Source organism: Heliangelus exortis, chromosome Z (assembly GCF_036169615.1).
Source record: "Heliangelus exortis chromosome Z, bHelExo1.hap1, whole genome shotgun sequence".
NCBI lineage: Eukaryota > Metazoa > Chordata > Aves > Apodiformes > Trochilidae > Heliangelus > Heliangelus exortis.
Window position 1 is genome coordinate 42198851 of NC_092454.1, and position 16019 is coordinate 42214869.

Below are 16019 nucleotides of genomic sequence, written 5' to 3' on the forward strand. Positions count from 1 at the left end.
TTTATTTCTGCTAGGAATGTCAACGAAGATGTGGAATATAGCAATTACCTATGATGGATTAGAGGAAGATGATGAAGTCTTTGAAGTAGTTCTGAACTCCCCTGTGAATGCTGTTCTTGGCACCCGGACAAAAGCTGTAGTGAAAATTTTGGATTCAAAAGGAGGTATTCTCTTTTGATCTCCATCGTTAAGAAGGTGGGACAATCTTGGCTGATTAGCTACTTATTTTCAACCACAAGTTGTTCCTAACACTCACCTTCAGATCAAAATGCTTAATTTCTTTTTAGAGAGGACAGGCTTGACAGTTACAGACCTTTTGTTCTCCCACACAATCATATCCATCATCCTGGGAAACACAGCATGGAGGAAGCAATAAGTACAAAATGAGAATGGTGCAAGGAAAGAAAACACTTTTCATAGCAACACGAGTTCACTTCTCATTTATTAAAGTGGGAAAAAAATGTTTTTTACATTCATTAGAATTTGTTTCCCAGTTATTGTGTAACAGTTGTTACACACCATTGAAAAAAAATCAGTTTTCCTCTCAAAAAGCCCCTAACGGCTATCCTTAGCTTCTTAGAAATACATTTTCTCATGCTTAACAAGCACTGTTCACAACATTGCAAATTTTGGGCTTTTATGCCTTCATCAGTATTGTGTTTTTTCAGTGATCAACTGTGGTGTGCCTAAAATCTCACCAAAAAAAAAAAAAAAAAAAAAACCATCAAATAAGTAATAAGCAGCTGAGTCCTCTGACAGCTGGACAGTTTTTTTCTTCTGATAATTTTAAATACCTGTGCTGCAATGATTTAGGCTTAATTTATAAAAATTCCTTTAAAAAAATCAGATCTGTTCTCTCTTTGACATTCATTATGTAACTTGGGTGTTAATCAACACAACTAGTTTGTAAGAACAATAGTGTCCTGGATTTCTGAAAAGAAAATTGTCTGGGCCTGATGGAAGTATCTCGAAGATGAGCTGGGGATACCTGTCTCTCCATGACCAAAAAGCCAGCACCCTGCACCCCAATACGTGTGTGGAAACAGGAATTTTCAGTAGATGCTTGGCTGAAATTGTGATCTGTAGGTAGAAGAAGCATAACGTATAAAAACATACATAAACATTTAGTAGTTGCAGACATAGTTAGACCCCGCAAACAAGGATGACTGAACAGAGAGCAAATCATACATCAAGTGAAGGAATCATCCAACTTATAATGGCAAGCTGTTTATGTGCCCATCTCAACGTGACCAGTTAGCTACTCATGCAGTTAGAACTGACCATCTGCCATTTTTTATGCTTTCAGGTCAGTGCAGCTACTCCAGTTCTTCTGGCCAAAACAAACAAGACTTCTGGGGGAGAGGCGCACTGCTTCCAGTTTCCTCGGGCTCCTCATCACCTCCCAGGCCTGGCAGTGCTCCCTTGGAAGGAATCCAGCTGTCTCCTTCCAAAGGGATGAGAGATCACGGAGAAGACCCGGGGCAGGAGCGCAGCTTGGCGAGTCAGTCAGGGACCAGGCTGAGAGTGACTGGAAATGGCAGAACAGTAAGACACTTCTGCAGTGCAGTGATGGACTGATTTGTGAATTCATTGGGATCTGATATCTTCATTTAAGCTGTCATATTTTTATAATGACCCTACCTGACCTACCTGAGTTTGCTTCAAGTCAGACCTGGGAGCTATTATAAAATGTTGGGTGAAAAAAATTAAAAATCCTGATTTTGTAGGTCCAGTTATGCAGGAGAGGAAGAAAAACAGACTTGGTAGAGGAAACATGGATCGAGTAACTTCAGCAATTATACAGCTTCTACACTTGTCTACATTATGGGTCAGCTAGGAGAATTAAGTCACTGGTGCAAGGCCAATGTATAGATCCTGTGGATCTGCTCCTGATGTTGTAAAGATGAAAATACCATTGGTTTTAACAGGGAACAGCTACTTAAAACTTGCCCTTTGTATTTTCTGCTTAAGCTACATTGGTTTAACGTAGGTGGTTTAGTAACATTCTACTAGTATCTTACAACTTAATAGAATCTGTTTATAATCACATTCATAGCGTGTGATTTTTTTAATGGCTTTTTACAGAGGTGATCAGTTTCCATTCTGAAAGAGAAGGAACTAAATCCAAATACATTTTGCATGATTTCTAACCTAGATCTTGTAAAGACCTTGTGTTAAATCTTTTCATTTCTATAATGCATGAATATGCCCATCTCATTCTGCTATTCTACCTTTTTCAGGTTCATCCTTCATCTATACTTAGAAATGGAACAGATGTGGTTTTCAAAGTAAGAGTATTATCAGTGTTGCTCAGCCATTTCTCTGATTTCTTTCCAGTTCTCATTGTAGGCTTCATAAGTATTAATAACTGTTAATAATTTGTTATGACCAATATTTTCCTATCTTTCTTTGGTGTCCTTTACGCTTGGTTTGCAGCAGTTATTATAATGCCTCGTGTGTGTGCACTTTATTTAGGAGTTGCTAACCTCTCTTTTCCCTCTCCTGTCCTGATCCATGTGTGTGCGACCCTGTAAAACAAAGTATCATGGGATATTATCACTCCAAATGGAAGATGACACCTCATCAGCTAAACCAAACAAGAAGGCTCAAGTGTCAGTAATTAGCCAAGCACAACCACAAATAAATGTCGTCTCCCCTAGGAAGACAGAAATCCCACAAGCTGATAAGGCAGAACTGGCATTTGAACGAAGCTCAAGACATCAGGTATGAAGCCTTTTGTTTCATAGGCATTTTCACCATCTGTTTTCAGTCATGCTGTTTTCCAAAATGATTTAACACCTTTGAGATCTGCAGCCTAAGCCTTCCTTACTCCAAAGATGAGTTTAACCAATGTACAGATAAATTTACAGCTCAGCCCTTGAAGAGTTTTTATGTCATAAAATTTTAATATAAGAGGTGCTTAAGCTGTCTCAGATAGTTTATTTTGTGTAATTATTTTTTTTCAATTTTTCAAATAACCTTTCTCTTTCCAGGAATTTTATTCTTTTCCAAAGGTGTGTACACCAGATTTAAAGGGGCTCTTGCATTATGATGAAAGCACTCAAAAGTTATTTCAGTGTGATGGGATAACATGGAAATTCTGGAATTCCCAGAGCAAGGTAAAAATGTCACCATCAGTATGCATTATGAGAAATGGAGTTTATGATGAGAAAGGCTCCCAAGCAAAGCTCTTTCCCCTCTAACAACTGTTCACTTGTACAGGGAATAAAAGAACTGTCCAGAGTCAAGTTTGTTGTCACCAGAAAGAAAAAAATTGCCAGTGACATGATGAAGATTTGGTTGCTGGTGTTTCCTTTCCTGTCTGCCAGCCACAGGTGCTCCAAGCAGGCACTCATGTCTTGCTACTTGAGAGGATATGGGCATGAGACAGTCAGTGAATGAAGTCAAAGAAAATGAGTGGAAATTATTAATATAAGCTGATCTAGGTATTCTGTGGACATACATCCCTTCTGCCATGTAAGATGTCATGCTGAATTTTCTTGCACTGCATTCCTCACAGAGACTACGGGAGACAGAAAATGGTGTCCAAACTAAAGTAGTCTCTTATGAGTGTTTCTGGAACTGAAACCTCATGTCACCTTTAAAGCTACTCATTATAAATGGTAGGGCCCTCTGGCTGGCATTTTATTTCACTACATCTCTTAATGCTGTAGCTTTTTTGATACACACCAAAGTTCATGTTAGTTTAATTCTGGGGAGGCCATTAGCAGCACCACCAGCATTCAGTCTAATTATTATTACACATATATAGACCACTGTGAGCAGGAGACTGTTTTTCCTTTTATTTTAGGAGTTAAGCACAAAGAAGTGTCCCTCTGGATGGAGTCATCATGCGGGCAGCTGCTACTTCCTGGTAGTGAATCACAAGGTCACCTGGAACGCTGCTGCTCGGGCTTGCAGAGAACAGTAAGAGACTTCTCCAAGTGAATGTATTTGCTGTGCACTTCTGTTGCCCTGAGCTGAATGCTGCACTTGAGGCTGAGTTCATTTGGATAAGCACTACTTTGGTTGTGCTGCACAGCTCCCCAAAAAATAGAGCAAGCCCTGGGACTCATGGAGGATAAAAATGCTATTAGTTTCATAATACTCCAGATGGGGATACTGCCTTACTCACAACATGAATTCCTGAAGCGGCCCATCTTCAGCAAGGATGCTTTCCTAATGGGGGAGCTAGTTTGGGTTAAGAAAAATAGAACAAATGCCCAGTCTTTCACCCTCTCTGTCCCACCACTTCCTTGGCTCTACCTTCACTTGGTGTCAATACAATATTGCCAGCTCCTGTATGCCTTACCATATTCTTCTGAGGATGCAGCTCTTCAGTTTCTGTAACTACTTGAAATCCTTAGTATTCAGTTTATGACATTTAAAGATAAATAAAAGGTTATAAATAATAATAGTTGTCCTGAAGCAGGAGACAAATAGGAAATTGTCCAGTCTTGCTTTTGGAAGGCCTGCTTTGTGATTTTGGTTTCAGGATTAATAACTTAGGAGAGAGAGAAATGCTAGCCAAGGTAACACAGAGCTTGGCCTGCAATAATGCATGCTCTGCACCTTCTGTTGGAATTGTGAGCACCAGATTGAAGATCAAGCTGAATATCAGGAGGGTCTTTAACAGGCTTCTCCATTACTCCATTAAATGAAAACTGAAATGGGGAAGAGTTGGGAATGAAAGAAATAGAAACTATACAGAAAGTGGTTGAACGGCATGCAGGAAGCACGCACAAGCATGCATAACAAACTTTGTTTCATTCATTCCACTCAGCTATGCCAGATTATGTTGTTTTGGTAACATGCAAAAGGAAAGTTTTAGTTCTAATATCTGCCAGCTGATGGAAGCTACTCTTTCCTAAAATATAAACATTACCTACTTTTGTGAACTCACCATAAATTTCACATTGCTAATTGTTTTGCTTAAAATTTCAGTTCCTGCAATAGTTTTCTTTCACTTGCTTTTATTTTATTACTTATCCAAACAAAGCTATAAGGTGTGAGTATTCTGACTTTTTTTTTTCCTGAAGACACAAACATTAAATTGATCCCTTGGGAATGTCTGTCATTCTGCTGGAAGGTGTTTCCCATTACGTGAAAGAGTTTGTTCCTGGTGACCCATATTATTTGTAGGTAGTAACTTCTTGTTCATGGCTACAGTGCGCATTGCAGAAGTTAGACTGAAGAATGCTAAAATAATGACAGTGTTAAACATCTACAAAAAAAAGTCGTTCATATTACCAAATCCACAAGCAAATAAATCCTAGGGTAGTGATTTATTTCAGACTACCACACAGTAGGAAAGCTTTGTCCCTGGTAAATAGAACTCTCCTGGCCTCCATTTGGAGCTGACTTAGAAAAGTATAACCCCAGGCACACACTTAAAAGTGGTAGAAGAAGATGACTTAATAAATTTTGTTTTATACTTTTGCCTAACTCTCCATTGGAAATCACCACCACCATCAATTCTGGTATTTCTGTTACTAATACTTCTACTGTTGACATTTAAAAAGCTGGTATTTCCAGCAGGCAAATAAAAATAATGATGAAGGTCAACCGTAATTTTCTAGTAGATCAAACAAAAGTTAGATATTAAATGAAAAAATTAGAATTGCCTTTCAGTAAATTAGCTAATCTCACTAAAAATAGGAATCAATTATATTGCTAATAAAATGTCATTGTTTTAAACTTTGATTGTCTTACATTTTTTTTTCTGTTAGATAGAGCAGTAAAAAAGCACAAGTGGTGTTGAAGTTTTTTCAGTAACCGTTTTCAACTAACCAGCCTCTTAGAGAAAGCAAATCTCTTTGAGAAACCACTGTTATGCTGAGATGATGGACTTGAGACCAAGATACAAAGCCATGCCATCCATTTATTGCAGAAGCATTTATTTCTGGACATAAATGTACATGGGCTTATGCAAACCTATTAGGGATTCTAATGAGCCTTGACATACATTGCATCCATTTGTTGCAGGTGACAGGAAACCTCTTCTTCAGTGTCCAAGTGCAGGCAAAGAAGCAGACATAAAGATGTGCTTGTCTTGATGCAAGTTGCTGCATGCCATAGTGATAGTGCAGGTGTAAAAAATCTCAAATAATTGCCATGAAAATCTTGCACTGTGTCAAACCCTTTCCTACTACATTGTAGAGAAGTGGCTTACAAACTCATTTCTCTAGCTTTGTTTTGTATGCGTGAAAAGGTCCTTGGCAACATGAAGAGAAGCATCTGGGGGATATTATGGCTGAGTGATCCCACAGCAGCCTGATTGAGCAGCAATTTTGGTGATTTATGTTACAGTTTTTGTTTATCCCATAGGAACATGTCCTCCCTAAGGGTCACTCGCACGTGAAATGGTTTCACTGCTGCCACTGAAGGAACTCTTCACTGGGCAGACAGAACCCACAGTTGTGTCTTTTGTTGTTAGTCAGATTTTAGTTTCATCTTCTTGAGTCAAACATTTAATTAGAGCCTGAATAGGGTAAAAATTTACTGCCAGCTTTGTAAGGCAGGCGCTGATATTTTGTTTGATGTTTGTATATTAGCAGCTTGTGGCCTCAGACCTTGTGAATCACAGGTAGAACACATCTGAAATAGCAGGTGATATTCCTGATGATGGCTCAGTGTTGCCCAGTTCAGGGTCTGCCCACCTCTCCTAATGCTGTGTTTGTGCTGTAATACATAACTTGTATTATTGCTAGTGACTCCAGCATAGGGATTCAGGTACCTAGAGTAATTTTAAAGGCCCAGAGTATCTTGTCTGACTTTCAGCTGCCACTCTGGAAGTACAGGGCTTCTGGTAAGCTCTGCTTAATGTCTGCCAGTCTCATCTGAATGATTTGAATACCATGAGGTGTCGTAAGCAGCACCACACACCTATTTCAAGGGATCAGGTTTACTCCCTAGGTGATTAAAGAAAACCCTGGGAAAAGCAGAGCCTCTCAGTCAGCCCCCAGCTTCACTGACACCACAGAGCATGGATTTACTACAGTAGTTCAAATTAAACGTCCTCCTGTGCTATGACTTTTATAGCTAATCAAGTGTGCTTTAGATGAAGTTAAATTTATCAGAATGGTACAAAGATCTTTTAAATTGAGTAATTCAATGTAAAATCATCAAAGTCTTTATGCTAAGTGTTTTCCATACAATTCTTAAAGGTCAGTGGCTACCCAAAATACTACGTCAGTTTGGGCAATTGCTCTAAATTGGAGGGTGCTCTTGACCCAATTGCATAAATTTTAAAGCACACAGAATCCCTTCAAATGAAATAATTTACCACAGAAAAAAGTGATGTGTGGTTTGTTTATTTGCTTTTTCAACAAAGCATTATGACCCCTTCTCTAGTGGAATTTAAATTAGGAAACATTCGATTTACATAACTCCATAAATAACATTATCTTGTCATTTCCTGTGTCTGGCGCTTTGCCTAGAGGTACAGTTAGTAATATTGTAAGTGGTATGTTCCTTCAGGACTGCTCTGATTTCCCTACAATACATCAAAACCCCTGACTAGGCGTAACATTTAGAACAGTTGTTCTCTCTTCAGTTGTGTGTTTCTCACTCTGCATTTAGGAAGCACTCCTATGGAGAAAAGATTAGATAACATTATGATTTTTGCAGTGCTTTCTTTTTACAGTATTAAAGCCTCTCCCTGGTACCTGGACTGAAGTAAAAGTCAGAAACTGTTATTGCTCAGACCACTTCTGTGTCATCAGTGATACAGCATCTACTTATTCACATTGACGCTTTTTTTTTTTTTTTCCACAGTTTCTAAAACAAGTGAAGGACTAAGGTGTGTTTACTTAAACAGCTTAGTTCCAGGGCTTTCATTATATTGAAGCAGAAGCCAGATACAATGTCCTATTTTTGTTTTTGCTTAGCTAGTAGTGATACCACATAGATTGCTGCCCTAATCTGTTTTTAGCCCCAAGTTTGGTCCATGGCCAACCTGTGGGGGAAGAGGAGAATGGCATATTCTGCCACCAAAACAGATACTCTGGGAGGACACCCTAAATTAATTGAGCCATCTTTCCTAGACTCTTTGTCTGAGTAAGAAGGTGGACCACAACACTTTCCAGGAGCTTTTGTCAGTGTAACAGCTTTCTTCCAGACTCCCTGCAGATTCCATGCCTGGTAGATGGGCGCAGAGGTGTAGCAGCATGCCACCTGAGGTACCAGCACCATGCATGGGTCTTTACTGTCAGGAGAAGCACAGTCAAAGCTTCTGTGAGATCCTCACTGAGTGAAGGTTTGGGAGCCTGTGCCATGAATGGTACACAACCCTGACCCCAACCAGTTGATTTCATTTTGTATTGGGACAGTCTGTCAAGTGTAAAGCCATGATCAGTGTTGCTGAGGCCATCCTGCCACACCTCTACCCAAGCAGAGCCTACACAGATATTTGCAAGATCCTTTACACTTTGGTGGCTTCTGAAATTAGGAGGCCCTTGATGGGACCTATGATACTGTGTGTGATACTCGGCCCAGGGCAGCTGTGATTACACAGACTGTCCTGCAGGCCCTGGCAGGCACACCGTGACAAATTCCCAGCTTGTCAGGCTGACTGCATCATCAATGGAGAAGGCCTTTGCAGCAGGAACATTCCATCAGTACTGCAATGAATTGGTTTCACAACATGCCCCAGTATGCCCAGGCTGAGTGGCCCAGACTTTGTGCAGTAGGGTCTGTGCAGAGCATTGTGGGCTACCACTCTGATTTCTTCCTTATGTAAAATTTCCTGATTCCATGCCTTGTGTGGTGTCATTATATGGCACCCATGGGACCAGTACTGTTAGAAGAGATACAAGGCAGCAAACAAGAATGCAGCTCCAGGCATGGAATCTAAGAGGGCTGCAGGCTTGGTGATGGGCTTGCACCTCAAGATCTGTTCAAGATTTTCATAGTGGATTCAAGAACACCACACTACCCTTCAGGTCTAGTTGTTGTCTCAGCTCTTAAAGAAGACAGTCTTTATCTCCTTTGTAGCACTGCTGATCTTCTGTCTCCATTATTTGGCAACAGTAATGAAATCAGCAAAATCATCATAATGTAATTGATTTATTCTGCTGCTAGATGAGGTTTTGGGTCTCTTAAAGCATATTTGGACGAGTCATATTGTTTGCTTGGGCCCTCTCAAGCATCACTCATGGTGTTATGGGAGATCAAAGGGATTGGCATCATACGCTGAATGGCAGTCAGAAATAGGGGACAACAGATATGACAGTCTCAGCATTGGAGAGGAGGCAACAGCAGGTGTGACAGGTGAAGCAGGACATGATATAAAGATGGATAAATAAGAAAATGGAGTAACTGATGGCTGGCAGTTATTGTCATAAGTGAAGAATAATGCCATTTGTGTCTTAATGCCTGAGGATTTAGCCTAATCTATAAATGGTTTAAGAGCACCCTGATGCTGCTTGCATGCTTGATACTAGTTGGAAGACTTTAAGTTGGCAAGATTACTCAGTGGCTAGGGTTTACAAGTCCTCCTTTGGGTCTGGCATACTTAAGTACAAACACAGAGCAAAGAGTATGCACTGGCTTCATTCTGAAATAGTCTGGTCAATACACAGCAAAACTGCTCTCTGGTCTGCTCTAAACACAAAGTCACTGCAGACCACACAACATTGCCTCTCAAAACCATGCCACTGCCCTAATCCAGACACCTAAATTACACACACTTGGCTCTGTTTTGAAACACAAAGACAAGATTTTAAATGTATTACTCCAAGCTTTAGCTTTGTTGGGGCATGATTTTAAAAAGACACAGTCTGCTCTACTACCAAATGCATGAAGCTGTATCTTTCAGTATCTTGGATTTTAGTATGGGCAGATTATTTTAAAGAATGGAGTTTATCAGTGTTTTTGTCAATGAGTATGGGGTACACATTTCCTGTATATACTTCTCTAGTTGTCGAGCTAATTTAAATTTTCTGTTAGAAAAATCAGACTAGGACCTTGGTTTGTCTCCAATTAATCCTGAATTTTAAGATTTTACCTTAACGTAGTTACTCTTTCATGCCAGTAAATTGTGGTTTTCCCATGAAGCACTGGTTATATCTTTTATATTGGAATCGGTGTCCCTGGTTGATAAGTTGATGGGAGATGTCTGTCACTCTGTGGAATGCTAATTACTCTGTCATCTCTCCTTGAGCCTAGATACCTGGGGAGTCTAGCAAGTGTGGCTAATGAACAACACATGCAGTGGCTGTGGCACTTGAGCAGGAGGAAGCCCTTTTGGATAGGCAAGTACCACGGCTTCTTGTCCCCTCCGAGGATTATGGTTCCTATGCACCTTGGAATGCAGAAACTGCTCCAACAGTTGCAGCCCAGTTTTCAAATGTTGCATTGTCTTGAACTTTCTGCTGCTTTTATTATCTCAGAGGAAGGTGTTAAAGTGAAAGCTATAATTTCCCTGACTAATTTTATAACTCTTTATCAAAAAGAAGAGTTTACCATGTTACCTAGTGGTGGGTTGTTTTGCTTTGAAACACTTCATCTTTTAATACTAGTTGGGAAAATAAGGCCTAGCAGAGGTCCTGCTTTTTTGTTTATATCAGCTTACTTTTTACTATTACTTTATTTAACTTTAAAAAAAAAACGTTACTGCAAATAATTATTTCTATAACCGTTAATTTAATGGTATCATCTTTTATCACAAGTCTTGTGAATTAATTAGATGATCACTAAAGAAGATTTCACCACACCATTTTAGGTCTAGCTGCCTATTTCTTATGAAGTTTTTATTTCAAGCAAAATAGGAAGAACTCAGATGGGCCTTCCCTGCACCTCTGGATCCCTTTCTGTGAAAGACCACCTTAGCTCATGGACTAGTACTAGCCAGTCTTGTTTCTGCTATGTTGTTCTGACATATATACATATATGCATATATATTCTGCTACATTTTGGGTTCTTTTTTTCCAACTGTGTACTGCAATTTTCAGCTCTTAGTAATTTTCTGAGCTTAATTTACTCACTACACTAAATTAACTTTTAAAAATACAGTTGATGTAGGATTATGTTTAATGGTGATTCTGTTAATTCGAGAGAAATAAACCCCTCTGATAAGAATGAAGACCACTGTGTCAGTTTTCTGATCGTGGTTTCTTCTAGTTAAGACCTCAGACCATGTCTGAAATATGTCACCCAAATTGGTATTAGTAACTCAGAGGCTAAGTGAAAAAGAGTGTTCTAACTGGTATTAATTAACACAAATTTTACAACTGTTCATTTCAACAGTGTAAACAAGGTCTACAAAGATTTACAGTATTTTATTTTCAGAAGGAATCTGAATGCATCTGAGGCTTCTCAGATTTGAATAAAACATCCTTGGCATCTTAGGTATCAAAAGAGAAACCTGGGAAGTGAGGAAGTGATGGACATCCAAGAGATGGAAAGGGAAAAACTATTTTAGATAGGAATTAATGAGAAACAGTAGATTCTCCCTTGTTCAGATGGCACCAATTGCCTTACGAAATAGTAAATTGTATTTTACTTCTGTTCTTCCAGATGGGTTTTTTTCCTCTCACACCAATATTACATGCATTTTTTAACAAAGGGATAAAACAACATTCTTTTGTTGGCATGAGACTCCAGAGACAATAAATATCACTTATCTGGTTTTAATGATTTCACACAGGCTTGAATGACCAAGTCAATCCTGGGCACTGGGAGTGGAATGGAGGAGAACCTGTAACCTACATAAATTGGAGAAGAGGCTCCCACCACTTTCCAAGGAGAGGAAGAAATTGTGTATTTGTGCAAAAGCGAGGAAAATGGCAAGCAACTGACTGCAGGAAGGTCAAACGGAACAGCTATATATGTTCAAGAAAGCTGTAAAGAATGGAGGATTACTGTGAAAGCATATGGACATTGTGGGTTTTTAGGTTTTATTTATCTGCAGACACATGCAGCTGTTCTGATTATCAGCATAGTTTCTTTTCTATGCCGCCAAAGGTGCAGGTGCACTAGACTCTAGCCAAGGAACAGAGGTCAATTGCAAGGATTAAATCCAGATTAAGGTTGTGAACTCCACCCAAAGACTTTTATCTGCCACTTGTATATACTTTTACACCAAAGAGCTATCATAACATGCCTGTGTAAAAATTACTCTTTTTTAACTTTGCTTTTTAAGGAGAGGTTGTGAATTGGCTCTTGCTTTAATTAATTTGCAATAAGAACTGCAGCTTTACACCACAGTCACTGGAAAAGAGGAAGAGTTCTCGGGGTGGAGATGAGGGCAAACTTTGCTGCCTAAAACCAGGTCCTTCTGGGTGACGAGAGGAGGGACATTTTGTCAGGAGACTGGTCCTTCCCTAGTGGATGCCCTACTGGAATACCAGTGTCAGGATTTAGTGAGAGTGCCAACAGGTGCATTATTTCTGTCTCCCGAGGCCAGCTTCAGGTCCTGGTGGATCTGCTCACACAGATCTTCATGTTGTTCCATATTCCCAACCAAAATTTTTCAACAGTCTTTGGAACAGCGGGACGGTGCTGTAATTTTTAGTGTAATTAAATAATGGGACCTCTGTAAATCCAGTGCTATATGATTTACACAGCAAATTAATACCGGAGCTTAATCCTAGAATATTATCTTGGGATATTCAGTGGTACATGAACATCAATAGGATTTATATGTGTATATAAACCAATGTAATCGTGAGACATATTTTGTACTAAAGCAGATACGGCTTTTGAAAAGTATTAATCTAAAGTCTTTATTATTAGGGATTTGAGGTTTTTAAAATCATAATTAAAAATCCAGATTTATTTCTGAGAAAAGCTTAAAAATCAGTATCTAACGGGAAAAACATCTGCCCAAAACTCAATTTACAGTTATTTCAAGCATATGCAGCTCTAGTGTTACCATTTTGTAACATTACAGTAAAATTACATTTGACTTGTCAAAAATCTTGTTTTAGGAGCTTCTTACTGGCAGCCTAAAAAATACAAAAAAGGAACAAGTCATACGCTTCCTAAAAAAATTTTAAAGCTCCTCTTGAATTTCCCTCTGCCCGTGATGAGTGTGTGACAGTTGGTGTGGCACTGAGTAGGGTGATTTTGCCCTGTGCTTCATGAACTCCCATCCCTTCCATCTGCCTGCCTGCTGCCAGCAGTTGATTCTCCCCTTGTCCCCTATCAGCTGTCTATTCAGCCAGCCATTTGTCTGTTATCAACAGATACAGGCAAAAATATCTCTACAATTTTTAATTTTATTTTTTTTTTCACGGTGATCTTTATGCCAAGCTTCTCGACACTTTTGTTATTCTCTAGCATTTTTCCTTAAGGAGCCTATTAGAGCAACATATACAGGGTAATTGTTTCAGGAATTCACCAAACCAAGTTCCCCTGGCTACACTTGTACACCTGCTTGTATTTCTAAGAGTCTTCACTGCCAAAAAAATTAGAAACTAGAAAGAGGTCTTTTTGGCTGTATTGCTGTTATGTTCTGAAATTCCAGGTAAAATTATCTAAGAGACCTTGGCTAGACAAAAACTATATATGTTTGTGGGCGTTTTTTTAGGGCATTCTTTTTATAAAAACTACTGAGTTTATTGGTGTTATCTTTGAGTAAACCTGTGGGGATTATTTAAACACCTCTCCTAATTATTTAATAAATTAATGGCATCAACAGAAAGGGGATTTTGACCACGGTGCTTGTTACTTGATCAGTTACAAAAAAATAAATCAAGCCTATTCTGAGACAACTGTGATCTCAGAGGTTTGCTTTTGTGAGAAGATGGGTGAATTTCCCTTTTCTGTATTTCATTTGAACTACTTTGAAGTTACTGAAGACTGAAGATGTCAGTACACAACACTCTTAGTTGTGCAAACTGCCTGTGTTCACTGGTTTCATTAGATATAGTACAATACACTGATGAAGCTAAAATTTGTGTATTGCAGTAGAAGGATATTTCTGCCCTGAAAGGCTGCTGGATTGATTTTTAATGCAATGAAGAGTGGCAGACATTTATTCATACATTTTAATTTGTCTGTCCTTAAAAATGAAGTATTTTTTTCACAGATTTTTACAGCTTTCATTAGAATACAAGTTCAAAGAATATGACATACTCAAATCAGGAAAGCATAAATAATAATTTTTTCTATTGCTATAAAAAGTTTTTACTTCTAAGAGGTTTAGTTAAAAAAGGGCCTAAATTCCTGAGAAGTCACTGGGAATTTTTTCAGTCTTCAGTCCTTTTGAATTAGACTATAAGTAAACTCAGGGCAAAATCAGTGTTCAGAGTACCAGGAGTGGAAGGGGAATTTCAAGAGGCAGAAAGTCAGAAATAAATAAATTCTGGTGTTCACATATGGATGCCACACTTTCTGGATGAAGACAGGATTTATTTCACCAGAACTATCCATATGCCTTTAAAGAGAAATGGCACCAAGATGCCACAGCTCAATGAAAAGAACCCAGAAGTTAGCCTAGGTATCTGTCATGGGATAGGCAATCCCATGTGTATCCCTCTTTGTGTATCTGTTGCTTTTAGCCACCTTCTCTTCCTGTCAAACACCTTTTAAATGTTGACTAATTAGAAACGAATTTTACAGAGATGTTGTTGATTCAAAGACAATGATAATGAAAAAAAAAAAATGTCAGGCAACTGGCCACAGAAGCACTTCTTCCAAACCAAAGTATTTCGAAACATTTGTGGTGTTATTAATATCACAGAGATCAAGCTTTTTGTCTGCAGATCAGAAAAGCTTTCCAGATCTCCTTTGTACACCTGAAACTTACTGAATGCCTTCAAGTGTTTATTCTCCTATTTTAAAATTATAATAGTAGCTGTGAGAGAATTGCATATATAATTCATTGAATACTGTGATTCTACATTATTTACATCACAAAACTGGTGCTATTGTAATTCCTGTATTCAGAACACTATATATATTGTTATGTTTAACTTTTATCTTGATAATATAAAACTGAAATATATTTTAGTGAATACATATTTCTCCAGTTTCATAATCTCACAAAACCTTTTTTTTTTTTTTTCTATTGATAAAAGCCATAGTGTTGGGCATAGCAGAAATGTACTCGTAAGATAGCACAATATATCTACATTTACTCTATGCAGTTTCTGAATTCTGTTTTTTTCTTCTGTATGATTCTTCTGCATTAATCCTATAAGGACATTTCTATTGTGAGCAGACCACTTTTAAATGGGAAAATGTTGTTTATTTTGAAAAGTGATTTAAGAAAAGTGACAGATCTGCATTAAGATTTTCAAGGTAAAGAATTACTGTTAGTCCCTAAAACTGAATTTTAATATGATCTTTGATTTAAATGAGAATGTGAAAAAATGGTCATTGTCCCTCAGTCACTTCAGTCATCTTTGCCAAGAAGATGCAGATGTCAGTTGTCCTCACTTATTACACTTTCAGAAGCTGTGCTGCTTGTAATGGGGAGAACTCTGCTGCTCTGATTCCACCACCTAACTACTATCCTCTGCATCAGTACACAAGCAGCATAGGGTTCACAGAATAACACAGAATAACAGAATGTTAGGACCTGCAAGGGATCTTAAAAGGTCATCAAATCTAACCACCCTACCTGGGCAGGATCACCTTGTGTAGGTCACACAGGAATGCATCCAGGTGAGTTTTAAATGTCTTCAGAGGAGAAGAAGGTTAGAAGGCATGAACACAACAGCGCTTGTTAGTTTATTTCTATAGTGTTGAGATGGTGGGGTTTTTTCAGTCAGAAGAAATCCAAATGAATAGGAGTTAAGTAGGTCTCTGGACTAAGAATCTTAAGTACTGGATACAAGCACAGTAAGGAAAATAATATAATTTTATTCATATAGATGGCATTTTCATATAAGCATAAATATATTTTTACTTTAATGAAAGAAACATCTGCATCTTCTTCCTCAGATTATGCTACAAACATTTTCTTGGTGTTAACAAACTTTTCAGTAAATTACCACTCCTCTCTCAAATTATTCATGGCAATCTAAGAAAGATGTGCCTTCTGGAGTACTGAAATACCTCTTTGCCCAAAC

At 38.4% G+C, this 16019-nt stretch overlaps 1 protein-coding gene across 1 annotated transcript in view; it reads left to right on the forward strand.

Annotated features, from left to right (window-relative positions):
• The window catches only part of FREM1 (FRAS1 related extracellular matrix 1), a 68379-nt gene extending 53288 nt beyond the window's left edge, over positions 1-15091 (forward strand). Inside the window, exons 31-38 of the mRNA XM_071730085.1 lie at positions 15-164; positions 1307-1545; positions 2241-2288; positions 2542-2724; positions 2994-3119; positions 3812-3927; positions 10168-10253; positions 11648-15091. Coding sequence (XP_071586186.1) covers positions 15-164; positions 1307-1545; positions 2241-2288; positions 2542-2724; positions 2994-3119; positions 3812-3927; positions 10168-10253; positions 11648-11847 — 1148 coding nt within the window. The 3' untranslated portion in view covers positions 11848-15091. The remainder of the gene's footprint in view (positions 1-14; positions 165-1306; positions 1546-2240; positions 2289-2541; positions 2725-2993; positions 3120-3811; positions 3928-10167; positions 10254-11647) is intronic.
• The last annotated feature ends 928 nt before the right edge of the window (positions 15092-16019 follow it).